Below are 27,234 nucleotides of genomic sequence, written 5' to 3' on the forward strand. Positions count from 1 at the left end.
TACAGCGCGTCACCAAAGTTTGCGTCGGCGGTTCAACAATCGACCATGGCTCTCCATCTCGCAGGTATTATTTTTAGTTATGCGGTGGATCTTCTTTAAGATGTAATCCTGTGAGGGGGATGCTGGACGCAGGAGCGGTGAATTACGCCGTTGCCGGGAGAATGGACGGTTCGAGGCACTTTTAAGGTATGTTTGATGCCAATTGGTTCATCAGAAGAGGTTCTTGAATGGTTTTAAACTTCCGTGTTGTTTCTGTGTCCGTCGTTTTTAACTACTCGTATCTGCAAATAGTGTACGGCGTTTTTAAGGGAAAGTGGTACAGTATGGTGGATGTGTTGTAGCTTTTGTCGATTGTGTAAATGATGCGTGCGCGTGATTTCCTTGATAACGCAAGCTCTGTGCTATCATGTAAATTAGAGAGTATACAGCAGGGTTTGAGGCTCTGTCACTTGGATTTGGGGTTTAGTCTTAAAGAAGTCTTCACTGATGGAACATGGAAAGCTTTTAAAAAGCAATTTGGTATGTTTTATAAGAGCAGGGGTGTACACTGCAAAAAAAAGTTTTTCTTAGATTTTTTTGTATTGCTTCCAGTTTATATATCTAAAGTCCTAAATCAAGACGCATTTTTTAGACAAGCAAAACTTATAGTCTTTTTAAAATAAGTAATAGCCCAAAATTAAGTGAGTTTTTCATTAAAACTAGCTAAATAATCTGCCAATTGGCTAAGCAAAATATCTTATGCAAGAAGGAAAAACAAGATCATTTGGCTTCTTTTAAGGAAAAACTCACTGTAATTTTGACATTATTTCTTAAAACAATACAATATTTTTTACTTGTCTAGAAAATGCTTCTTGGTTTAAGATTTTTTAGATATTTGCACTAGAGACGAGACAAAAAAATCTAAGTAAGCAAAATATTTTTGCAGTGTATTTTCTTTATATTTAGAATAAAGAAAATACACTGAAAAATACACTGATAAATATTATTGAAAATACACAATACTATTTATCTTTATTTTAATCATAGTTAGATATTACAACATATAATAGAACAAATATAAAAAAATAAAATCATATGTTTAATATAGACTTTTTGGCATTGGTTGGGCCCCCCTAATTCCCTTGGGCCTTAAGCGGTTGCTTAATTCACCAATTAGTTAAGTCCGCCCCTGTCGATATAAATACAATTTCAGTAGATGACTTGAATAGCTCTATTTGAAATGAAATCGTTAACTTTGATTGGAATAATCTTGTAGAGGAGTGAATTAAAGAAATTGCAAGAATAGATAAAAAAGACAGAGCAAAGATAAAAGTGATATGATATTTTGTCCTCGAAGATAGATCACGATATCAGTGATAAATCATAAAAAAAACATCCACAATATATCATAATATTTGTAAATAAAGAGGGTAAAATGCTTTTATTAACAGCACACGTTTCTTAGAATTGCAGCATTGAGACATGTTCAATCTGCCATTGCGAAAAGCGCCATCTCGTGCTTATCACTATTTTGTCCTGTCCCTATAATAATCAAATGTAATGTAAAATGTAAACACTGTACATTCTTTATTGCTGAACAACAATAATCCCAACTTCACATTGCAGATGCTGTGATGTGACTATTGTGAATGCACACATTACGATATCGATGATAAAACAATATACTGTGCAGCCCTATTCCAAACACTACAAAACTCGTCCCCACAACCATGTACAGACAGAAGATACTTTATTTTGAGATCAAAATCTGATTTTTATACCAATCAAAATACAAAAAAATTATTAACAACAATCCGTTATATGATGTAAAATACATTAAAAAGAAAATATCATATAAATATTATTAAATATATAATGAATGTAGTTTTGTCTTTGGGATTACTGTTTACCAAAACTCTTATTTTAGAATAGAAATCCCTCTTTTGACATAACTTGACTTTTATCTTTCATGAAGAAGAGGTCTGTAAAGAAAAGTCTATTGTAATTCCACTTTTTAAAAAGGTATTCAGAAATGGGTCATCTTTATCTCATGATTTCATGTGAAGCATGTAGTTCATTGTTCAACCTTTATTGTTAAGTATTTGTAAAAAAATAAATTGTATATAAATGGATTGATCTATTTATTTCACGTTAAAATTAAAAGTAATATAGTTTTCAAATACAGTCGACCACTTAAATTACTTGCATGAATGAAGACACTGGCCACCAGCCTCATGTTGTGACTATATTAAAAGTTTCTGGTCACTATATAAAAAATATGTTCAGATCTGAAAGTAAACTATCACTTATGGCTTTTGTAATTCTTTTTTTGACAATACTGCTATAAATCAGAAGATTATAGCTAATCAAATAAGCACTAAGGTATTATAAACATTAACAACTGCTGTTTTTAAACCAGGAAATTGAAAAAAAAAGAGGCTAGCATAGTTTCATATTTGGTTCATTCATGCATCTTTCTGTCCATAGAGATTTAAAAGCAATGCGCTTGAAAAAACTTACAATTTCTTCGTATGATAGAATAAAAATAATGTGTTATTTGAACAACTGCACCCTTATGAAGTTATCAGTGTATTAATATTGAACTTCCAAACTAGGGCTGCATGATATGTGTGGTATGTAAAAGGTAATTGTATTGTTTCTTTGTCTGACTTTTTGATTTACAAATTGAAGCTGTAGGGAGAGGGTGCCATTTTTATTTTTGTACTTGTTTGACTGTGTTTATTCATAGTAAGGGAGTTGAGGAAAGCCTTTGTTGTTTCATTTCTTTTCTTTTACCTGAAATTAGGTTGTTTAGTACTCCTCCTGAGCTAGACCTGTTTTGTTTGTTGTTTTGGTTAATCCTTCTCCTGAAGATTTATGCTTCATTTATTGTTTATTGATTGAGAACCAAATAATAAAATATTTAACGTTTACGCTTGTGGTTGTTTCACATTTCTGAGGCAGGATTGATGTGTTCCCTCAATATTTGTTTATTTAATTTATACACAATTCATTAATTTAGTCTTCTATTTCTCAAATTCTAAATTGTAATTTTCTTTGTTATTTTCCTTCCTCAACCCTAGACCAAAAAGGGGAAGGAACGTAACAATTGGAAAAATCTGACATTGCGATGTTTTATTTTGCTGCGATTAATATTGCGATATGCAGGGGCAGACTTAGAGATTTAGGTGCCCTAAGCAATTCCATGTATGAGGCGCTACATTTTGTCACTATATAAAAAATATGTTCAGACCTGAAAGTAAACTATCACTTTTGGCTTTTGTACTTCTTTTATTGACAATATTGGTATGAATCAGAAGATTAAAGCTCTTCAAATAAGCACTAATGTATTATAAACAATAACAACAGCTGCTTTTAAACCAGGAAACTGTGAAAAAAACAATACAAATTTGTTTACCTTTGGGTTTATGCAAAATGTGTAATGCCTTATTTGCCACACTTTGCATTTGCGACTACAGTATATGCACAGCTAGTGTTTTTCAGCCAATGATAAACTTCAGGTGAAAGCTTAATGTGACTACTTTCCATTTCAGAGGTTAATTTTACAGCATCAATGTTGTAATGTAATTACAATACATTCAGTTAAATAGACTAAAGCATTCATTTAGTTGTTCAAGCGTAAAACCTGTAACAGCTAGCGCCGTCAGGATCAGCAGGCGAGCACAGAAACTCCATTGAAAATACTGGAGTAAAATAAGTTGTCATATTTTAAAGACATGGCAGGGGAAATGTAACTTAATGCAGTGCTTTTTGTCTGGTCTGAGACCCACTATATATTGTATATTTATCCGTCAGTAAAGATCACTGATTTTTAAAGAAATCATACCTTAAACGTTGCATTTTTATAATGGAAAAGACTGCCTGGCTGTGTGCAGAAATAGCCCAGTTGTTTCTAATTAAAATGTAGTCTGTCATGCCCTTTCTTTTTTACTCATGGAAGTGTTTTTCAGTTAGTCTGTAGTTTTGGTTTAATCTATAAAGAGTGCTTTCTCATGATAGGAGATCACAGAGATGGAGAGTCCTTCTAAGATTGAGAGACGGCAGGCGTGGGCGCTCAGCAGCCGCCGCAAGTTTACCGTCAGAGATGGAGAACACCGCAGCCCAACAGCAGACGATCAGCCTCACTTCTCTCTTCAAGATGACGTCTTTGTGGATGGTGAGCATCAGTTAATGTTTAACATTCAGCTGTGTCAATAGGGCAATAATATGGAAACAACCCGCATATCTCATTTCCTCCTAAGCAAGTGTACTAAGTTACATAGCGCAGTTCATTTAGGCATTGCTGTTAAAGGTTAGAGTTCATAGCGACTTTTAAAGACTTATTTAAATTAAAAAGACTCTTGGTATTAATAATTTTTTAGAATTATATTGATGTATTTGTTGATTTGAAGCTGACATTATACACAAGACTATTTATTTATCTATCCATCCATCTATCTATCTATCTATCTATCTATCTATCTATCTATCTATCTATCTATCTATCTATCTATCTATCTATCTATCTATCTATCTATCTATCTATCTATCTATCTGTCTGTCTGTCTGTCTGTCTGTCTGTCTGTCTGTCTGTCTGTCTGTCTGTCTGTCTGTCTGTCTGTCTGTCTGTCTGTCTGTCTGTCTGTCTGTCTGTCTGTCTGTCTGTCTGTCTATCTATCAACAACATGGTATATTATACTAACCATGCTAGCAATGTGTGACAGTTTTTCTCAGTCACTTTGGTGCATTTCTCACAGCACTATTTACATTTGCACAACAGTTAATGCATTTCTCAAAACAGTTTGTCATTTGTGCAGATCATTGCAGCAGTTTCTTATTCCTTCCAACAGATTGCTATTGCTTTTGGACGTACATCAATTGCTTTCATACAGCTCTCTGCTGTTTTATAACATTATCATTTGCTTATGTCATGCCAGTCAGAATGAACTAAACTGGTAAATGCTGAATAGTCATTCCATCCCTGCAGAAAAATCCAGCTTAAACCAGCCTAGGCTGGTTGGCTGGTTTTAGCTGATCGACCAGGCTGGTTTTAGAGGGGTTTTGGCCATTTCCAGGCTGGTTTTCAGCCATTTCCAGCCTGGTCTTAGCTGGTCAGGCTGGAAACTGACCAGCTAAATCCAGCTAAAACCAGCTTGACCAGCCTGTTTTAAGCTGGACATAGCTGGTTTTGCCTGGTCATCTCTCAGCCTGTTTTTTTCAGTAGGGATATAAAACTAATAGTCCTGATTTCATTACTTGAGTCATTACATACAAAAATGTTACACTAGTTGTCAAATGTCAATTTTTATAAACATCTTTAAATATTTTTTTTCCTGAAAAAATGTCTTCTAAATTTAACAATTTCATGAATGATTTAAATTCATTTATGATTTTACCTTTGTATGTTGTAGGTTCAATTCCAATATGTACTGCAATATTGTTTACAGTTGTGCACAGCTATACTCAAAGGACGTTTATGTTTTTTGTAAATACAGTTTTTCTCAGTGGCTTTGGTGCAGTTCTCACAACACTATTTAAATTTGGACAACAGTTAATGCATTTCTGAAAACAATTAGTGCAAACTCCAACACCTAGTTGATAACCTGCAAAAGCGTGTCACTTGTTCAAAATGGACAGCTTATTCCTCAAAAGCAAGTATTGATGTCATTGAAAGTGTCGGTGTCATCAAGATGATGAGTCCTAACACTGTTGTTTATGAACAAGATAGTCAAATGGCTTTCTGTCTGTCTATCTAGCTATCTATATCTATTTTTTTTGGTCGGTCATTTGTTCTATAAATCATTCTATTGTTCAATGTAATCTACATCCTACACAGTTCTATCTATTGTTCATCAATTCAATCTATTTCTTGTTTGTTCTATCGTTCGTTCATTCTATCATTTGGTTGTTCGTTCTATTGTTTGTTCTATCTATCATTTCATCTAATCTACATCCTACAGGGTTCCATCTGTTGTTCGTTCTATCGATCTTTCATTTGTTCTATCATTTGTTCATTTTATTGTTCATTCATTCTATCGTTTATTTGTTCTAATGTCTGTTTCTTCATTCTGTTATTCGTTCATACTGTCATTCTATCGTTCTATCCTACATCCTACAGGGTTTTATATATTGCTCATTCATTCTATTGTTTGTTTTATCCATCGTCCATGTTTGTTTTATCTTTTATTCATTCTATCGTTTGTTTGTTTGTTTGTTTGTTCTATTATTTGTTCTATCTAATCTTACAGGATTCTATCTATCTTTCATTTGTTCTATCATTTGTTTATTTTATTATTCGTTAATTATATATTTTGTTTGTCCTATTGTTTGTTCCTTTATTCTGTCATTTGTTCAACTTATCATTCTATAGTTCTATCTAATTTACATCCTACTGGGTGCCGTCTATTATTCATTCATTCTGTTGTTTGTTCATTCAATCGTTTGTTTGTCCATTCTGTTGTTTGTATCATCAATAATTACATTGTTCTATCTAATCTAAACCTTACAAGGATCTATCTGTCTTTCATTTGTGCTATCATTTGTTCATTTTATTGTTCGTTAGTTCTATCGTTTGTTTGTTCTGTTGTTTGTTCCTTTGTTCTCTTTCGTTCAACCTATCAATCTATCGTTCTATCTAACCTACATCCTACATGGTTTTATCTATCGTTCATTGATTCTATTGTTCGTTCTATCATACGTTCTATCTATCATTTGTTTATTCTATCATTCATTTGTTCTATCGTCTGCTTGTTTGTTCTATTGTTTGTTTGTCCATTCTCTATTTATCCTTCTATAGTTCTCGATAGTTCTCTTCTATAGTTCTAGATCTAAGCTATATCTAACAGGGTTTGACTTGACCTACTGCTTTGCCTAGATACCTTTTAAGACAGAGTGTGAAGGTTAATAAAATTACATTGCTGCTACTTTAGGCTATTTCTTACAGTTTTTCTCCATTGGTTTGGCTCATTTCTTGAAACAGAAATTACATTTTCAAAACAACATGGACAAAACTCTAAACCACTTGGCAATTGTTTACAAAAGAATTTATTTTCTCATTAATTTCATCAAATTGCAAATGTCTAAGTACATATTTGCAAATGATTAAGTACAGATACATTTAGCACAATTTCCAAGTAAATAGATCTTGTTGATCTAAACTGATTGTTAATTCTCAGTCTAATGGTTGTTCTCTCAAAAATGTGTCAGCGTCATTTCATTGTATATGGCATAACATCAGGCACGTGCACACATAGGGCTCAACCTGTGCAGTGCACATGCCCTTTTTAGTCTTGGATAGAAAGTGCCCTTCCAAAATGATCAAAAGTGCCCCCCGCGACACCCCCCTTCCCCCCCTACCGCCCTTCAGTAGTCGCGCGACAACACCGCTGATCAGAACGCCGTTATTCACACCATTCAGTACGCGCATGACAAACCCCCCCCCCCCCACCCCCCCCCCCAATGCACAATAGTCTGTTCAATTGTCAAAACTATTCAAGAATACCTTACAGTAGGTGAATCCTTGGAACATTTGATTACCATTTATTACAGCTATTTATTCTTTTTTCTCTGATATATGGAAGTTAGTTTGTGTGTGGCTGATCATTACAATAATAAAGGAGTTATCATTTCCTTGGCAGTATGAGTGCAATGTGTGACGTCAAACCTAGGAGGCTACTCTTACCCTAAAATCCTATTTCTTTTTTTCAGTTTTATACACAATTGTATTCTGTTAGCTAGACAAAACAGTACAGTAACCATTGTCAATGAAGGACTGGGCTAAAACTGTAAAGTGCACATGAGGGATATTTTAGTGGTCCATTGCCATAATGAAACATATAAACATTTTGGCTTGCACAATACTAAAGGGACGAAGCATTTTGGGGGCACTGACTGTTTAAATGAGAAGAAAATTTAGTTTTGACACATGAGTGAACTGTTTTGGCAAAGGTATAAGCTTTTGCAAGTGAGCTATAGTGTTGGGCTAAACTGTAACACTGTTTTGCCAAATGATCTTAGAATTTTGAGAATGTAATTTCTGTTTCAAGACAAGAGTCAAACCAATGGAGAAAAATAGTAATTAGCCCCTCTGTATTATAACTGCTACTGTGACAGATAAAAGACAAACCATGAACAGTACACGGTCACCACCAGATAAACGCTATTTCCAAAACAGAAAGCTCATTTACACCTCTTTATCTCTCTCTCTCTTTCTCTCACACATACCCATTCTCAAACAGACGACTCAGATCACTATGTGCGTCTTTATTTTGTTTCCACAGGATGCTCTGCAGGAAAGATTGAAAGCTGGCTCCAAGGTTGTGGGTGAGTGTTTGTGGGTCTAAACGCTTTCTATAAAAGTCATTGTGTGTCAGTTGTAATACAATAACAACAAATGAGTGGAAAACCGCAATATGCTTTCTTTTTAAGGTCACGCAGGTTAAAAATAACATTAGCAATCTTTGAAGGTGAAGGACCTTGTTTTCGCAAAACACCTTCACCTGAATGCTTGTTGTGTGAATTATTTGATCTACATTGTTTTGCTCCATTTATAGACTACAGAGGAAGATTTTGTTTTCACATTTTCCTTTTCTGTATCAGGAAATGGCAGAATAAGTTGAGATTATTGTTATTGTTTCTCACTGTTGTGGCTTTGCAAGTTTCTTCAGGTGCATGAAAAGCTTTAGAAAGAGTTTTGAAAACAATTTCAAAGAATAAGGATCAAAACATTCGGCTACATTTTAGATAAGGTGGCCTTATACAGCACTATTTATTTATAACTACATAGTGTTCCCACATTTGCTGCTAATGTGTATTAGTATTGCTAGATTTAGGAGTAAATAAGTATTAATAGGGCCATTGTTATTTTATGGGATGAAAAAAACTAACTAAAAAATATGTTTATCAAATGTACATTGACTATCATCAAATATAAAGCGACTAGACATTATTTATGTTTTGTTAGGGAATAACATTTTAGACTCAAATGCACATTTAGCATTATTTCTATTGACTTTAGTTATTAAAGCATGATTTTGAAAGCACCACTTCATCAAACAGATCTGTGTATCCCTATGTGTACGCTCTTAAAAGCATTTTAAAATTCGTGAACTGTCAAAAATGTATTCATAATGTAAATTATTTAGTAATTTTAGGTTTTTTTCTGTCAAATTTTTCTTTTGTATTTTTTGAACACAGAAATACATGCCGTAGACAATCATCATATAGCAAAGTGCATAGATATACTTGTAATAACCAATATACAGGTTGTTAATAATAGTATTAATAATAGTGCATACATACAAATACATACATACAAATACACATACACATAAACACTTAAATGCATACACAAAACCAATTTCCAAACAAAAAAAGCAATAAGCCAAGTCTGTATTTAGAGTTAAGTAAGGGTAAAATTAAGCCAGTTAAAAGTAAATAATTAGAAGAATGGTAATACACAAATAGAAATAGGTATTCAAAACCATGCTGAAATGTCTACGACAATGAAGAAAAGTTAATAGAAGCCCAAACAGTGAACCTTAATTACTATAAAAAGGAAAAAAAAATATCAAATTAATAAAGATGGAAAATAAATGAAAAACGTTATATAATTAAAAACAAATAACAATAATAAAAATATAAAAATTAAAAATTAATTCAAATGGGGCCTGAAACCAGAAGTTTCTGCTTTTTGATGTCTCATCATTGATTTAAACTTGTTAACCTTTAAGTTTGTTCAAGGTTTGTGCCCAAAGTTTGATGATGTCCTCTCTTAAACCATGGATGTGAGTAGTGGACATTTCCAGATACACAATGTCAATAAAAGTAATAATAAGAAAAAACAAATCTGTGTTGTTTTTTTTTTCATAACATTAATAAAATAATATAAAAAAAAAAACAGAGAGGCACATTATTCATCAATATGATCTAACTAAGGTAAAGGGGAAAAATTAACCATGTTTGTGCATATGGCTTGTAATTGGGATTAAGTAAACATTTGTTGAGTAATTTAACATAAAATTGTTTGATAGTGTTAATTTGGAAAAGCAAAACTCTAGCGGGTCCACCAGACCCATGAAAACTGGTTGAGTAACCAAATTACGAACACCACACAGTGGTTGAAGTGCTTAACTAGGTTAGTTAGGCAGGTTAGGGTAATTAGGCAAGTCAGAGCATAGCAATGGTTTGTTCTGTAGACAATCAAAAAAAATATTGCTTAAGGGGGCTGATAATTTTGACATAAAAAAAAAAAAAATCATAACTGCTTTTATGCTAGCCAAAATAAAACAAATAAGAATTTCTCCAGAAACATTAAAGGAAATACTGTGAAAGATTTCTTGCTTTGTTAAACATCATTTGGGTAAAAATAAAAAAGTTAAAAATAATTTTGACTTCAACTGTATATTTGCATTTAATATGCAAATAATGTTTCTATGTATTGTGTGGTCACTGTTTTATAAAAGCACTAAGGGGCTCGAGGCGTCCTATATTATCAATAGTCTCGTCTGAAGAGAATACTGAAGTAAATCACATTAACAGCAGCAGTTGTCAGATGTGACAGAACAGAATCAACACAGTGAGTAATATCTCTGTGACAAGCAGCAAAATATTCAATATTCTATCATCCTGACATTAGTTAAATGGACAGTATGTACTACTAGTATGCTCTACCACCAGAATTGAAAGATGTCCTATGTGAGTTTCTATTTTCGGCGCAGTATTATACAGCATGCCGCAGCCCGCCCACACACCTTTGCTGATTCAGACTCGATAAAAGTGATTTTGTTTGTTTCATTTTTTTTTTCTCTTCTCCATCTTATCTGTAGGAGTGAAGCCAGCCCTGCCAAAAGCATTCACCTAGCAGGTAGGTTGAGGGCAAGATAAGAGTTTCGATTATGATTAAAACTTTCTTTAGAGAGTTTTTTTTTAATATGCTGTTTTTATACATGCAATGATTAGGCCTACACAGAATCAGTGCACTTTTTCACATTTTACATGATGATTTTAGAATAAAATGTAATATACTGTAGTAAATACTATTAAACATAATGATTTAAGAGGGCCGGCATGGTGGCTCAGTGGTTAGCACTGTCGCCTCACAGCAAGAATGTCGCTGGATAAGTTCGTGTTTCTGTATGAAGTTTGCATGTTCTTCCCATGTTGGCATGGGTTTTCTCTGGGTGCTCCGGTTTCCCCCACAGTCTAAAGACATGTGGTCTAGGTGAATTGAATAAACGAAATTGGCCGTAGTGTTTGTGTGTGAATGAATGTGTATGGATGTTTCCCAGTACTGGGTTGCTTTTAGAAGGGCATCCGCTGTGTGAAAAATATGCTGGAATGGTTGGCGATTCATTCTTCTGTGGGAACCCCTGATGAATAAAGGGACTAAGCTGAAGGAAAGTGAATGAATGAATGATGATTGAGCAACTTTACTGCCTACTTTACTTGGAAGTCAGCAGTTCCACCTTCTTATAAGCAATGGGTTTTTGGGTTTTTTACACGCTCTTAGGATGGAAAAGATTTGGTTTGCAATACAACACAAGCCAGAACAGTTTCAAAAACTCTGGAGGCTTTTTTTTTGTATTATAATAATAATAATAATAATAATTATTATTATTATTATTACTATTATTATTATTATTATTATTACATTTATTTATAATTTTTTATCCAAGTGTTTTTGGTTATTATTATTTTCATGTTATCTTACGTATATATATATTTTTTTGTGCATATGTCATACTTTATTATTATTCATATACTTATTTAGTGTATAATTATGTTTTCCTGATAATTCCTTGTTTGGTGAATCTGTGTGTGATTTTTATGTCATGTTTTATAAATGTATACGTGTGCTGTAAAAAATCCAACTTGAAGAAAATTGAAATTACTTTTTTTTTATGGTTTGGCAAAAATCTGTAAAAATGTCTGTACAACTACATTTAGCATTAACCTAAATCTAAATGTTTTGCATTAAGTTAGAAAGAGTTTTGTGAGCAAAACTTTGCAAGTTTGCTTAAAAGAATCTCTGATTTCCTCACTAAGGAAAAAATAAAGGTTGCTGTATTTATAACCCTAACAGCATGGACAAAAATAATAGTAACACCAATAATAACTATAGTGTCATTATTATTAACAACAGCAAAATACTATTGCAATAATGCTAATGTAGTTTAAAATTATTATTCATTTGTAATTGGTGGGGTTGTTCTGATAATGTATAATGTCTTAGTACCAATTTCAAAAATAGATTTTTGTTCACTCAGCTTCAGATATTATAGCTCAGTACAACGGATGTTTTCAAAAGTTGAGTACACAAGAAAATGCGAAAGGAGATAAGGATTGTTTTTTTTTTCACTCAACTTTAAGCATTCCAGTTCTGCAGACAAAAATGTTAAATTGGCACAACTTAAAAAGTTTTGTTACACAAAACTTAAAGTTTAGTAGTTCACCTCTCCAGAAAACTAATAATCTTATGTTAACTCAACTATATATTTATTTTTTGTATTACTGATAAAAAAATAATTTTAAGTCAGTGCAGCTGATGTTTTCTAAAGTTGAGAGAACAAGAAAAAGCAAAAGGAAATGAGAATTATTTTTTTTTAATTGTTGTTGTACTGGCTTAATTTTTTTTTACAGTTTATAAATATCATATATATTTTATTTACAGTGTTATTTTCTGTCTGACCTAAGGTAACCCTCATTCATTCATTCATTCATTCATTCATTCATTCTTTTTCATTTTGGCTTAGTTCCTTTATTAATCAGGGGTCGCCACAGTGGAATGAACCGCCAACTTATCCAGCATATGTTTTACGCAGCGGATGTCCTTCCAGCTGTAGCCTATCGCTGGGAAACACCCATACACTCTCATTTACACTCATACACTATGGACAATTTAGCTTACCCAATTCATCTATACCGCATGTCTTTGGACTTGTGGGGGAAACTGGAGCACCTGGAGGAAACCCACGCGAACACGGGAGAACATGCAAACTCCACACAGAAATGCCAACTGACCCACTGCTACCCAGTGCTACTCACTGCACAATCATGTTGCCCCCCTTCCTTATTATTTGTATCTATCTATATATCTATATCTATATATCTATATATATATATATATATATATATATATATATATATATATATATATATATATAGAGAGAGAGAGAGAGAGAGAGAGAGAGAGAGAGAGAGAGAGAGAGAGAGAGAGAGAGAGAGAGAGAGAGAGATTTTATCTACAGTTTTTTTTTCTGTCTGACCTAAGATAAACCTAATAAAACAAAATAAAATAAAAATGATGAATTATAACTAAAAAAACGGCTGTTAGGTCATAAAACCTCTTGTTAAGTTAAATTTTTTAAATATATTTTTAAAATGTCTCTGTACTGTTCATATTCTGTGCAGACTTACCAGTGAGTGTTTATTGAGTATAATGGAGCACATCTTTGCTAATTATCTAAATCTTGATAACATTGGGAAATGTGTCTACAGGCTCTTTGAGGACAGGCGTCAGCTTTGAGGATGATCTGATTCTGGGAGCAGAAGGTGAGTAGTTGCTACACAATAGCAATTGTAACTGCTATAATTACTGTAGCTTGCTAAAATGTTAGCCAGAAGACATTTTGATTTCGACTGACAGAAAGGGTTCAGTTTGAAAAAGTAGCTGAAATTACTTGAAATAGTAGTTGTGTTGTATATCAAGCAGACTGTATTTTTGATGTAAGCTGTTTACTTTGATATTCTGTTTGAGATGGTCACTACACCATATGTTAACGTTGGTAGCTTTGTTTCTGCACATTGTTAGCATGTGAGTAGCATGTTGTTAGCTTGTTTTAGAATATTGCTGACAGGTTCATTACAATGTTTCTATTTTGGCATGTAGCTAACATGCTTTAGCCTAAACGCATGTTGTTAGCATTACTAACACATTGCTACCTTGTTACTTAGTGGCACCTGCAGCCATACAGCTGTACGCACTGTGTACCTACCATCATTTAAATTGATTATTGAACAGTTCCCTGCTGAAAAATCCAGCTTAAACCAGCCTAGGCTGGTTTTAGCTGGTCAACCAGGCTGGTTTTAGAGGGGTTTTGGCCACTTTCAGGCTGGTTTCCAGCCATTTCCAGCCTGGTCTTAGCTGGTTAGGCTGGGAGATGACCAGCTATAACCAGCTTGACCAGCCTGGCAGGCTGGGAGCCCAGCCAAAACCAGCTATGTCCAGCTTAAACCAGGCTGGTCAAGCTGGTTTTAGCTGGATTTAGCTGGTCATTTTCCAGCCTGACCAGCTAAGGCCAGGCTGGAAATGGCTGGAAACCAGCCTGAAAGTGGCCAAAACCCCTCTAAAACCAGCCTGGTTGACCAGCTAAAACCAGCCAACCAGCCTAGGCTGGTTTAAGCTGAATTTTTTTAGCAGGGTTTACGCTACGATATATTGACAAAGCAAGAAAGAATGAGAATAAATAAAGCTGTGTGTTTTAAAGTGTGTATGTTCTTGCTTGGTGAAAGATAGGTAAAGAAATCTATTGGCTTTAGTTTTGCTGGCACACTAAAAATTACAATTCAGCTATTGTTTAAAACAAGGTTCAAAATGAGTAATATTGCTCCCCGCACGGGGTGGAGAATGCAGTCTCATTAGCTGGGGGAACTCCAGGCCCAGCCTGTGTCTTTTTCATTGGGCTATTCAGATCCAGCTGCCCAGCCGCCTCGTATGGAACTGCTACCATTCAAGGTGTTTCAAACAGTTTTATCTGACAGACTGGCACAAATATGCAGACATCTCCATTCTCACAATGAGTTTCTGAGTTCTCTCCCCATTTCAACTGAATTTGTTCTTCCGGGGTAATATAGAAACACTTCAGTGCTGCTGCGAATACTTCGTAAATGCCTGTCCTGCTTATTCAAATTACTTGATTAAATGAGTTAAATTTTAATTGACCGCAATGAATGGTTTTTGTCATTACTAGTGAAAACAGTTTAATATAGGCTTCTCTGAAACTGTGAATATTTCACTTTAATTTTATTTGGGCTAGGTTATTACATTATTTAATAAACCACTTCTGGTTTTGGCACTGAAGCATATAGGGGACTTGTTTTAAAGCACGTATCTACTAGATAAAATAGATTAAAATTAGGATACAAATGATAGAAAACTTTTTTTTTTTTTCAAAAATATGGTTTGAACCTATCCACTTGTTTCGTTCAGTGCAGAGGATTTAACTAATGCTTTACTGTAATTGTTGTATCACAAACCTCTGTCATATATTTACAAAATGTTTAATATATCATAATTTTAAAGATTAGTTCTTGAGCATCTGATTTTTCCTCGGTGCTGATGGGCTTTCATTTTCTCCGTCTCACTCATGACAAGTTCATGTGAGGGAGTGTATAAGCAGCCCTGCTAGGAAAATATACATTTAGATTTCAAAGAAAATATCTTAATATTAAAAAGGAAACATAAGTTTGATCCTATCAATGTTGTAACGAATTACCTTAAATAATGTAGCCTTTCACAGCAAGCATATGCGTTGTTTAAAATTGAAATAAGAATGTATGGGGTGGTGCTGGATATGTCGTTACCTTGGAATTATAAGGTTCTATCTGCATTCTGAATGATCATGAGATATTGCGCTTCAAAGTTTTTGCATTCCATAGCAAACAATTTGCGTGTAACATTTGTCTTTTTTAATAAAAAGTTTTAAAATGTAAACAACTCACAAAAAACAGCTTATAATGTAAATAAGTTGTCATTCAATAATAACATGTCAATAAATCAACTTTGACAAAAATGTCAGAAAAAAGCTTATAATTGTATATAGGTGACGATGTGCGTACCTTAGAATAAAATCCTGCTGGTGCACCTGATGTTACTAGCATGTTTTATTGTGTTGCTAGCATTTTAGCTGTTGATTACATCTTTTAAGCCAATAAACTAAAACAGCGGTGAAGTCTGTCTAGTGTGTTGACATGAAAGAACATAGACATCACCTTTAACAAACACTGCTTATTATAGATTCTAAAAGTGCTGGCTCAATGACTAATAGTTTTACATTTGACAAAATCTAATAATGAACTTTACTTTGTTAACAACCCCCCTGGTATTTTAGTCCATGTCTGCAGATAATTGTGTCTAGGTGCTAATAAAATAAAATTTTGTGCCTCCTTTCAAGTTTTTTTCAAGTGACATCTTCAATTTTGGCAATAATCTTATAATGGCTCTGATGATTGTAGTAATATACTGTATGAGGCAGCACTGCATTTATGTTTAAGATAATAATAATCAATTCAAATACAACATGTTTACATTTCCAGAAACACAAGCACAAGGGCAGATGCACATAGTTACATTACTAAATGTGTCCTACAGAAGCACATACAATAAAAAGTATGCATTATTTATAGCCGCACTTCAGTTTTAAAGTTTAGGGTCTGTATACTGTATATATGTATATATATATATATATATATATATATATATGTGTGTGTGTGTGTGTGTGTTTGTATCCTTCTAGTCCATTATGCTCACTGTAGTTTTTTATTTGCTAAAAAATACAGCAAAAACAGAGATTTTATCTGAATTTACAGTTGAAACCAGAAGTTTACATACACTCTAAAAAAGGAACATAACCATTTTTTTATGTCTGATGGTAAATCATACTAAACATTTACTATTTTAGGTCCGCTAGGATTACCTAATGATTTGCATTTGCTAAATGCCAGAATAATGAGATTTTTTAAAATTATTATTATTATTTTTTTTTTTTTGAATTTGTTATTAATTTCTAGACAGTCAAAAGTTTACACACATTTCCTTGCTATTTTTTAGCTTTGCTTCTAAACTGTATAACTTTGGTCACATGTTTTGATATCCTTCCACAAGCTTCTCACAATAGTTTAAAGGAATTTTGGCTCATTCCTCCTGACAGAATTAGTTTAACTGAGTCAGATTTGTAGGCTGTCTTGCTTGCACAAGCTTTTTTAACTCTGCCCACAAATTTTCTATAGAATTGAGATCAGGGTTTTGTGATGGCCACTCTAAACATTAGCTCTGTTGTCCTTAAAGCACGTTTTAACTAATTTGGCAGTATGCTTAGGGTCATGGTCTGTTTGGAAGACCCATTTGTGGCCAAGTTTTAATTTCCTGGCTGATGTCTTGAAATGTTGCTTCAGTATTTCTACATAATGTTCTTTCTTCATGATGCCATCTATGCTGTGAAGAGGACCAGTCCCTCCTGCAGCAAAACAGCCCCACAACATGATGCTGGCGCCCTCATACTTCACAGTTGGGATGGTGTTCAGCTTTCCCCTTTGTCCTCTAAATGTAACACTGGTCTTTATGGCCAAACAATTCAATCTATGTTCCATCAAACCACAGGACATGTCCCCAAACATTAGCATTTTTCCCAGTGTAATTTAGCAAACTGTAATCTGGCTTTTTTGTTGATTCTGGCTTGTTAATTTTCACACAAGGAAGCCGTGTGTTTGAAGTTTTCCTTAAATACTATTCTACAGTTGTGCCTCAGTAACTCAAATGTTGTCAATTAGCCAATCAGAAACTTCCAAAACCTTGACATCATCATCTGAGCTTTTTCAGAGGCATAATAATCTTATTGTATGTAAACTTGACTTTCAAGAAAAGTTATAACAATTTATCAAAAATTATCTTTCATTATTCTGACATTAACCATAACAAATTTGATAATCCTAACTTGCCTAATAGAGAAAAAGTTTTGTCACATTAACATCTGACTTTTTTTTTTTTTTTTTGAATGGTCATGTGCCTTTTTATACAGTGTATGTAATCTTCTGCCTCAACTGTATGTTAAAATGTTATTTATTAAAGATTAAATTGTATTTTGTCTCAATTTTCAGGATTTTGTTTGACATTTTTGACACACTCCCTCTCTGTTACTCTTAAAGTTAATACGCATCAGTGTTTTTACTCTTCTCATATCTTCTAACATTTATTTCACAGCCACTGGATTATATGCCTCATCAAGTGCGCAACAATTTAGGTAAGAAATACATTGAATTTGTTGTACCATTAACTTCTCTCTGGCTCAGAATTACTCCATTTTGCTTCTAAATCTTTTCAATTGTTGTATTTAATGAACTGTTTGTGTATGAACAGCACACCTCAACAGAGGCTTAACCTGCCATTGTACAGCATGGGTCAAAGTGTTGCTTCCAGCGCTTTCTCAACCACTACTGCCAGGACCGCTTCCAGGTAAGGGCATGGGTGAGGTAGACTAACTAATAATGGATTCTGCTGTCCTGTTGAATGAATATTCTCCCATACCGGAAAACAATGAACACTTTGCTTTCTCGTGCAAGATTTATTTGTGCTTCTAAGGAAGTCAAATTATAATTAGCATGACCATAAGATGACATAGTGCTAATAACCTGTTACATGGAATATGTGGCTTCCTGTGTTAGTAAAAACAAAACGCTGATCTTTTTACAGTTTTCAGCACTGTTCATTTTTAAAATTGGCAAGAATTTTTGGATTGACACACACTACCTGACAAAAGTCTGGTCGTCGATCCATTGTAAGAGCAACAAATTTGAAAGTGGCAGAGGGTAGATTTTTCCTATGAATAATCTGTTGAACTGCACCCCAATCATCACAAAAACTGCAGAAGACTGATTGGAGCCTGCATGGACCCAAGATTCTCACTGAAATCAGTCTAGTTTGGTTAATGAAAATCATGGTTTAGAGTTACATTCAGTATGGGGCTGTGCGAGAGATCTGCAGAGTGGATGGCAACATCAACAGCTTGAGGTATCAAGGCTTTTGTGCTGCCCATTACATTACAAACCACAGAAGAGGGCAATTTTTTCAGCAGGATAGCGCTCCTCTTTATTCAGCCTCCAAATTGAAATTCCTAAAAGCAAAGAAGGTCAAGGTGCTCCAGGATTGGCCAGCCCAGTCACCTGAAATGAACATTATTGAGCATGTCTGGGGTAAGATGAGGAGGAGGCATTGAAGATGAATCCAAAAAAATCTTGATGAACTCTGGGAGTCCAGCATAAATGCTTCCTTTGCCATTCCAGACTTTATTAATAAGTTATCTGAGTCATTGCAGAGATGTATGAATGCAGTTGTCCCAGCTTATGGGAGTCATACATAATTCTTTTTCCACTGCACCATGACTTTATATTCTATACTGTACATTATATCTGTTAAGTGACAAGACTTTTGTTTAAGCACTTATTTAATTTTGGCAAAATAAGCGTAATTTAGAACTCTTGGTCTTTCATATAAGCCATTTTGATACCAAATGATCAACTGGAAGTCAAGTTGTTTTTTGTTTTTCCTAAAACTTGAATAGGCGACAAGACTTTTGTCAGGTGGTGTACTTTACTCCTGTTGGTGTCTAAAAATGTTATAAAATCATGCAAAATACTCATTAAATGTGTATAATAGGAACTCAAAAAATATGTAGGGCTTTGTGAATGATTTAGTGGTCATAAATTTTGCGCACCTAAACCTGAAGTCTCTTATTCACTTTAACTTTGCTTTTGTCTTTCATGACATCTCAAAAACCCATCAGTTTGTCTGAGGTCCTTCAGATGCGTGCAGAAGATGCAGAGGAAACCCTTTTCCAGTTGGGTTTTGGTTGCGAGGAACCACAAGTGACCGCCCGCATCCCAGTCCGCTTTTTCAACTTTCCGTCCCAGCTCCGAGGCATTAACTTCCGCTTGTTCCTCGAATCCCAGCTCTCAAGAATACGCCAGGAAGACCCCTGTCTTTCATTAGCAAGTAAGAAATTACCCTCGCACTAAGTGGCCTTTAACTACTATGTACCTGCATCAAAGAATAAATACAATGTACTTCATGTATTGAAGAACACTTCTGGTGAGATACGGATTGGGTTAGGGGCAGGTTTGGTGGTATGGGTAGATTTAACTGTGGGTTTAGGTGTAATTTCAGTGTAAGTACATACTTTAATTAAGGGAACTTAATATAAAGTGTGACCAAAATTACAGAATACAGTCTTCTTCTACATCTTTAGATGGATTTTTTTGCACATTTGCTCACCTTCATCTCTGGTTCTCATGCAGGTCGTTTCCGACAAGTAGAAGCATTGACGGCAATGGCGAACGCCTTCTACTCGTTGTACTCCCATGTGTCCCGAACACCACTCCAAAAGCTCGCACCGCCCCAGTTAACCTTCACCTCCCCAATTGTGGAGAGGTCAAGGTCTCGAAACAGTGTCCGCAGTGAACCACGCTCCCCTGTTGAAAGACTAAAAGACACTATCTCCAAGATGTGCTTGTACACAGGATCTCGTGGTTCGGACTCTACGCCTCCAAACAACTCACCCCGAAAGCGTAAAAGTAGTCTCTCAGGTGTTGTGGAGAAGAGTGCAGAAAATAATAATGATGACACCGAACAAGATTTATGCCTTCAAATGGAAGTAGATTATTTGGACCAAAACCTAGACTGGTTTATAGACAGCAGGACAGAACTTAACGATAGGACTTGTGAAGAAAACACTGAAAGGACTGATTACTCCGAGCCTATACCTTGTGAGTCACTATCTGGGATGACAAGTGAAAATGTACACAAGCACAGACACAGATTAGAAGAGTGTACACCATGCCTGGAGCCAAAAACGGACATGGACAAGAAGTCCAAAGGTTGTAATGTTGATTCTGTTCACATGAACAGATCTAGAGTTAATGTGGAACCAGTTCCTATCATCACCCATGATATCATTTGCCCTCAGGTTGTTGAATATGTGAAACAGGCACCTTATCGCTGCATGTACACAAATAATGTGGATGCCAAAGACTCACACCAGGCAACAAATACACCCTCTGTAAGACAATCAAATGCTATGAACGTACCCAAGTCATTATGTCAGATCACAATCACTGGATGGGAGGATGACACCACCTTCCTCAATACACAGGAGCAGTGTTCATCCAACATCAACAGCTATTTAACTCCAGTAAAACCACCAAACCTAAACAAACAAGGCAACTCCTTTGAGCTGGAAGAGGTTTGTTATCTCTTATCTTTTTTTTTTTTTTTTACATAAGAGCAAATGCTTGTCCACACAGATTCTCCCATTAGCCGTCATTACTAAAGAATAACTCCTCCAAACTTCCTCTCTGTGTTCCACCTCTGCTTAGATGTTTATTATGAATGCAGCTCATTTCCATGTATTAAGATTGTTATCAATACTGTTTCTTTTACTTTAGGGCAGATAAATGAACAAACACCCAAACCATAAAGCATAGGTCTCAAACTGGATTCCTGGAGGGCCGCAGCTCTGCACAGTTTTGCTCCAGCCCAAATCGAGCAAAGCTAATCCAACTAATCAAGGTGTTCATGACTACTAGAGATTATTAAGCAGGTGTGAGTTGGAGGAGGTTAAAGCTAAACTGTACAGAGCTGTTGCCCTTCGGGAATTGAGTTTGAGATTAGTGCCATAAAGAAACAATTCAACCTAAAATAAGTATCTTGTAAACCTTTACTAACCCTCCTGTAAAACACAGAAAGTAGACTGCCCTTTTAAGCTTCCGGTTTCCATTTTGCAGCCACTTTATTATAAACACGGGCTAATTTAAATGTGTAATCAGCCAATCAAATGACATCAACTCAGTACATTTAGGCACGTATTCAAGGACAAATCTATATTGAATTTCAAATTGAGCATCAGAATGAGAAAAAAAAGGTGACTAAAGTGATTTTAATGTGGCATGGTTGATAGTCCTGGATGGAATTATGTTAAGAATTTTGGAAACGGATTTGCATGGGTTTTCAAATACAGCCATCTCTGTAGTTTACAGAGAATAGTCAGCAAAATAGAAAATATCCAATATACAGTATGGTAGCTTTGTTGGTGGAAATGCTATAGGCCAATTGAGAATGTTCCGACTGAGCTGATAGAAAGGAAACAGTCATTTAAATAACCACTTGTTACAACCAAAGTCTGCAGAAGAGAATCTCGGAACTCACAGCACATTTAACCTTGAAGCAGATGAGCTACAGTATCAGAAGAACACAGTGATATTCCTGGCAGCTAAAAACAGTAAACTGAGGCTAAAATTCACTCACTAAAATTGAAAGATTGTAAATGGAAAGCCAGTATTTGGTGTAAACAACACAAAATCACAAATCCGTCCTGCTGTTTATTAGGCTTCTGGTGGTCTTAAACTATTATTAGCACACTTTGCTAATTGTGCATTGCTATCGTGCCTATATGGATATGTCAGAATCTCTGAAAAATGTTTCCAGTACCTTGTTAAATATTTACCACAAATAATTTGGATAGAACTGAAGGCAAAAGTGAGTCTAAAGCTAAGAGTACATAATAATGTGGTCAGCAAGTATATCTCACCCATTTCTGTATCTATGTGCTAAGTGTATAAATGACTTTAAATTCTTAGGTTGAATTATTTGACATAACTATGTTTTAAAAATGGCAAAGGACACCTTAGCAATTGCATAGCATTAGCCCCTAGCATTATGGCATTCGTTCATTCATTCATTTTCTTTTTGGCTTAGTCCCTTTATTAATCTGGGGTCGCCAGAGTGAAATGAACCGCCAACATATCCAACATATGTTTTACGCAGTGAATGCCCTTCTAGCTGCAAAGCATTTTGGCAGTTAGTTTAAAAAATACAACATATTTCCTAATAAATAAATGAGTTTTAATTCTTGGATTTGATCATTTGACCATGCTATGTGTTAAAAATGGCAACGCACAACTTAGCAAGTGCATAACATTAGCACTTAGCATTAAGGCAGTTAGTTTTAAAAAACATACACAATATTCCCCAAAAAATAAATTACTTTAAATTCTTGAATTGGCTTCTGTGACTAAGCTATGTTTTAAAAATGACAAAGCACACCTTAGCAAGTGCATAACATTAGCACCTAGCATTAAGAAAGTTTTTAAAAAGACAATATTAGCAGCTAGCATTAAGGCAGTTAGTTTAAAAATGTACACCACATTTCGTAATAAATTAATGAGTTTAAATTCTTGCTTTATGTTAAAAGTTTTTTTTTTTTTGGTAGCACACTTTGCTAATTGTGCAGTGCTAGCATGCCAACATGGATATGTCAGAATTTCTGAGAAATGTTTCCAGTATTGAATATTTGCCACAAATAATTAAGGTAGATCTGAAGGCGACCAATGAGTCCAACGCAATACTCGCAAAGAGTACATAATAATGTGGTCAACGAGAGTATATCTCACCCATTTTTATGTATTTATGTGCTATTTATGTGCTTTATAGCATAAGCACCTAGCTGCAGGGTGGGGGATACGTCCCCCTCACTCTAAAAGACAAATCATTTAGAAACAGGTGATTAATAATCAAGTGAACATAACATTTTGGATCTCATTCAGCTGACCCCCTCACCCCACACACCCACCCACACACACACACACACACACACACAATTACAATGTCTGCTACGCCTATGTCTAGCTTCAAGGCAGTTTGTTTAGTCATGGTGTGAATTATAGGGTTTTGGGTGGAATTGACTCTCCTTATTGAGGCTTAATCCCCCTGAAACTGAGAAAAAAGTTAACTCTGATCTGTATTTTAAATAATAGTGTTGATAATTAAAGCATCATTTTGACCACCCCTACAACAGTTCATACCATTAGGATCAGTCCATGCGAGAAAAAAGTCAACAGTCAGAAACCAGCAGATTTAGAGCACCTATAGACACTGTAAGAGTTCAGAAGACATGGAGAAACCATGTCTTCTCATGAAATAGGTGTTTGTTTCTACATATTGCCTGAAAGTAATGTCAAATTAGATGCATTGTTTGCATAGTTTGTCTTAAAATAAGCCGAATAGCTAATCAGGTCAGAATACACCAGCCTATCCCACAAAACACTGAAAACTTAAATACATTTCATGAATAAATAAGATGTCGCTTAAATAAACACATTCTGTACATTTAATTCACTGAAGCATGTATTACACAAACTAACATTTTAACTAACCCCGATCGTCAATGTATAATTCGCACACTGAGTTTTGGTGAAAAAATCCACTGTGCGTTATCCCCCCAACTGTGTAAAAATGTATAGGTCCATAGTTTTGAATTGTGTTCACTAAGCCTTGGGTTTTTCATTCAGGTTCACAGTGCAGAAGAAGAGGAAGTCACTTCATCAGAATTCTGCTCTGCTGTCACATTATCCGTCTCACCACAGCATAACAAATGTAAGTAGCACGAGTAGCCTTTGACACAGTTAGAATTCAGGAGGCAAATTTCAGCCACTAATTTGACTAATTCTATATCAGTTTAGTAAAAACAAGTCAGCTGAACAGCGGTTAAACAGCCAGGCAGCGTTATCACCAAAAATACACACAATGACTTTAACAAATTAACAGAAAGCAGCATGTGTTAATGTGGTGAGAAAGGGAGGTGTTGAGACGACTTGTTAAAAACACATTGCATGCAGTATAACACAAGTCCAGCTGATCTTGTCTGCGTTATCACTAGAACGTTTCAGGGAAATAACCTAACAGGAAGTCTCAAAGAAATCTACACATTATCATTGTTGATCACAGAATTAGAAATGTGGGTAGCACTTAAGAATAATGGTCCATTAGTTAATGATAGTTAATGTATTTATTAGCATTAAGTATGAATAATCTTGTAAAGCATTTATTATCATAGTTTAACATTACCTAATGGATTATTAAAATCCAAAATTGTGCTTGTTAACATGAACATTTAACAGACAACAAACAATTAACAGGTAACATCATATAAAAGCAGTTTTTAATTTTTTGAAACCATTTTAAGATAAAAAATATTAGCCCCTTTAAGTTTGATATTTTTTCGACTGTTTACAGAACAAACCATCGTTATACAATAACTTGCCTAATTCCCCTAACCTGCCTAGTTAGCCTAATTAACCTAGTTAAGTTTTTAAATGTCTCTTTAAGCTCTATAGAAGTGTCTTGAAAAATATCTAGTGAAATATTATGGCCTGTCATCATGGCAAAGATAAAATAAATCAGTTATTAGAGATGAGCTAATAAAACTATTATAATTAATATATTTAAAACTAAATATAATTAAAAAAACTTCTCTCCGTTAAACAGAAATTGGGGTAAAAAAAAAAAACAGAGAGGCTAATAATTCTGACTTATATATACTGTTATACATATATGGTAAAATTTTAAAGTGTCTCCAAAATGTGTTTTGACTGGCTAAATTCAGCAGTTTTCTCATGTGTTGATTGTTTTTCCTCAGCGTTGCCTCTCCGAGGGGACAGTTTCCAATCAGACAGCAGTGGATATGTAGAAGAGGAAGCACAACAGTCCCACTCCAGCCTGGAGAAAACGTAACATCAGAACTTGGACTAATGAAGAAGCACAGAGCATGTCTACTAATGCTGTTCAGGTCAACATGGAAGGGTGTTCGAGTGGTTTCACCCATAAATAATTGATTGTGTTAACTTAATAGTAACTGCTGAATAAGACCAGAAGCATGTACAGAATTGAAGCCTGTTCACACCAAGCATGATAGCTATGAATATTAATTTAACAACCCCTTGGAACCAGCAAATGTCCGCAATGTGCTACTAGTACATCTGAGCTACTAGTACAAAATGATTAATATAAGGTGGCACTGGTTATCACAGCTGCCTCACAGCAAGAAGGTTACTAGTTTGAGTCCCGGCTGGGCCAGTTGGGGTTTCTGTGTGGAGTTGGCATGTTGTGATTGCGTGGGTTTCCTCCGGGTGCTTCGGTTTCCCCCACAAGTCCAAAGACATGCGCTAAAGGTGAACTGGATGAATTAAATTGACCATAGTGTAAAAGTGCATGTGAATGTGAGAGTGTATGGGTGTTTCCCAGTACTGGGTTGCAGCTGTAAGGGCATCCTCTGTGTAAAACATATGCTGGAATAGTTCATTCCGCTTTGGCGAACCCTGATATATAGGGGCCTAAGCGGAAGGAAAATTAATGAATGATTAACCTAATAACGAAGTTAGCTGTGGTATTCAGTGTTGCAGAATAAAAACAACTAGTGATTTTTTTCAGCTTTTTTTAAAGGATTGAACACAAAGACGCTGAAACTAGCCCTGGAGACCCGAGTTACTTTTATTTTTATATAATTTTCTTTTTAATTTGCCAGCCTGACTTGAATAAATGCCTTTATTTTGAACATTTTTTCGCATAATATAACCAATTGTTTTCTGCATAGTCAATATCTATGAATAATCTTCGAGCAGAGAGTGCAACATCAAGCAGTAAGCTTCTCCACAATGTCCTCTGTGGCTCTAAATGGTGTGAACTCATTGTTTATCAGCTCTGAAAGTTAATTTTCTAAATCTCTTTATTGTTATAGTTGTGGTCTGAACTCTGCTGTTGTTTTACATTCAGTATGATTTATAGAACTCTGTCTTTACTGTTATTGTGCTTGGTGTGATCAGCCATTTAGGGTGTTCACACTTTTTTTTAATCGGTGCACTTTAGAGCAAAAGAAAATAATACACTTCATGTTTACACACTTGGTTCCATTGCCTGGAAGATACGAGTTTGAATGGGTTTACAAGTGAAGTAAACCATGCCGGTTTGCATGAACTGCACAAAAGCCCAGGCTTGGGTTTAGTTCACGGGTACACGGAAGACATCGGATGGGTTCACTTTAGCTAAATGAACCCAGGAGTGTACTAAAAGTGCCATTGTGAATGCCAGGCACATTACTATAGCATGCTTCAGAAACACATGGCAAGTTACGGATGACTGCAGTCTTGTTCAGATGAACTTCACTAGCAGAGCATTTACACCCGAATTTCAGTTGAGCCAAAGCGGCCAAGTGTGAACACACTAATGAATGCTGCTTTCATGTTGCTTTTAATGTTTGAAAAAACAGTCTGATGAAAATTAACATCAAGATTTGATTTTGTTTGCAATAGGCTTCTCACTATGTGCACTTTCTGGTGTTATTCTTTACAAATGAACTGCGGTATGTATTGCATTTGTCATTCTACGATGTTAATAAATAATTTATTTGAATTATGGAGTTTATAGAATGGTTAAGGATCTAAATGCAGAACTTTTGTTCATAAAACACTCACTTTATTTGCTCAACTTCAGGCTTTTTGTATAGGTCTTAAAAGCTTTTATTAAACCATTAGGGAACATGATGTTGTAGTGTAAACATTTATATGTCAACTATTGACCTACACTCACCGGCCACTTTATTAGGTACACTATACTAGTATATGGTTGGATCCCATTTTGCCTTTAGAACTGCCTTA

At 35.0% G+C, this 27,234-nt stretch overlaps 2 protein-coding genes across 2 annotated transcripts in view; one reads left to right on the forward strand and one right to left on the reverse strand.

Annotated features, from left to right (window-relative positions):
- Positions 1 to 27,234, reverse strand: part of igfn1.3 (immunoglobulin like and fibronectin type III domain containing 1, tandem duplicate 3) — a 229,655-nt gene that overhangs the window by 51,054 nt on the left and 151,367 nt on the right. The window lies entirely within an intron of this gene.
- tespa1 (thymocyte expressed, positive selection associated 1) lies at positions 15 to 26,989 on the forward strand. The gene is made up of 11 exons (XM_087257958.1): positions 15 to 186; positions 4,000 to 4,156; positions 8,259 to 8,301; positions 10,806 to 10,843; positions 13,477 to 13,530; positions 17,957 to 17,996; positions 18,113 to 18,208; positions 19,536 to 19,744; positions 20,047 to 20,990; positions 24,094 to 24,178; positions 25,221 to 26,989. Exons 2-11 carry the CDS (start codon positions 4,012 to 4,014, stop codon positions 25,313 to 25,315), a joined length of 1,749 nt encoding a protein of 582 aa, XP_087114084.1. The 5' UTR covers positions 15 to 186; positions 4,000 to 4,011; the 3' UTR covers positions 25,316 to 26,989.

This window comes from Danio rerio, chromosome 6 (genome assembly GCF_052040795.2).
Source record: "Danio rerio strain M-AB ecotype USA chromosome 6, GRCz13ab, whole genome shotgun sequence".
NCBI classification, from domain to species: Eukaryota; Metazoa; Chordata; class Actinopteri; order Cypriniformes; family Danionidae; genus Danio; species Danio rerio.

Bases quoted from the DNA above. Each gene is read 5' to 3' on its own strand.
- tespa1 (XM_087257958.1), top strand. From the start codon at position 4,012: ATGGAGAGTCCTTCTAAGATTGAGAGACGGCAGGCGTGGGCGCTCAGC. The intron at 8,302-10,805 runs GTGAGTGTTTGT...TCTTATCTGTAG, and splicing joins AGCTGGCTCCAAGGTTGTGG to GAGTGAAGCCAGCCCTGCCA. The intron at 18,209-19,535 runs GTAAGGGCATGG...AAAACCCATCAG, and splicing joins ACTGCCAGGACCGCTTCCAG to TTTGTCTGAGGTCCTTCAGA.